The 922-nt window shown below is 56.0% G+C and overlaps 1 protein-coding gene across 3 annotated transcripts in view; it reads right to left on the bottom strand.

Moving 5' to 3' along the window:
• Nucleotides 1-922, bottom strand: part of APOC1 (apolipoprotein C1) — a 4,580-nt gene that overhangs the window by 1,012 nt on the left and 2,646 nt on the right. For all 3 annotated transcript variants that reach the window (XM_069088986.1, XM_069088984.1, XM_069088985.1), the window contains exons 3-4: nucleotides 735-846; nucleotides 138-261 (exon numbers count right to left, since the gene is read on the bottom strand). In XM_069088986.1, the coding sequence (XP_068945087.1) occupies nucleotides 138-261; nucleotides 735-846 (236 nt within the window). The remainder of the gene's footprint in view (nucleotides 1-137; nucleotides 262-734; nucleotides 847-922) is intronic.

Raw genomic sequence — 922 nt, 5'->3', positions numbered from 1 at the left:
GGGGAGAAAAAGGAGGAAGAAGAGGAGGGGGAGAAAAAGGAGGAGGAAGAGGAGGGGGAGAAAAAGGAGGAGGGGGAGGAGGAGGAGAAAGAGGAGGGGGAGAAAAAAGAGGAAGAAGAGGAGGAGGGGTGCCACACCTAGTTTTGGTGAAGAAATCCTTGGCACTGTTAGCCACATTGTCTGCAAATTCCTTTATCTTCTCCGGGATTTGTTGGAAGCTCTCCGCCACATTGGAGGAAGCCTGGGCTGGGCTGGGCCCTTCTGGGAAGGAAAAGGACCCAGAGGACCCTGAGCACTTAGAGCAGCTCAGAATGCCCAGAGTTAAGGGGGGGGGGGGGGGGCCTTGGAGCCAGGAATGGGCTAGGGATTGTGTTCTCAGAATCTAGGCAAGGGGAAGGGGGAATGTAGAACCCAGGAGGCTGAGCCCTAGAACTGGGGGAGGAGGAGGAGGGATAGGAGAGAACCAAGGAAAAAGGGGAATTAGAACGTATTGGGTGATGGTTGGAAGGGGGGGAAGGGGAGCCTCAAACCCAGGGCAATGTAGGACAATCATACTGAAGGGAAGGCTTGGGGTGGGGCAAGGGGGAGGGGGATCAGAACTCGACTGAGGAGAAAGCTATTGGAACTCAGGGCTTTTGGTCATAGAATGCTAGAGGGCAAGGGACAGAAGGAACATAGAATCCAGGGAGAGGGTGGAGATTGGAACCCAAGCCATCACCCCTCCCTCTAAATACCTGCCAAAAAGTACAAGAGTATAGCCAGCACGGTGAAGGACAGAAACGGCTTCATGACGGGGCTGGAGGGGGCTCTGGGTGTGCAGGGGGAGGACAACAGAACTTCCCAATCCTAGGGACCAGGGATCAGACTCACCATGACTGCCTCCTTGGACCCCTCACACCCCAGCCGCCTCCCCAGGGAGCCC

This window comes from Petaurus breviceps, unplaced genomic scaffold (assembly GCF_028583685.1).
Source record: "Petaurus breviceps papuanus isolate PSGF00001 unplaced genomic scaffold, PetGlider_PUasm1.0 185, whole genome shotgun sequence".
Classification (NCBI taxonomy): Eukaryota; Metazoa; Chordata; class Mammalia; order Diprotodontia; family Petauridae; genus Petaurus; species Petaurus breviceps.
This window is presented reverse-complemented; position numbering and strand designations above follow the sequence as displayed.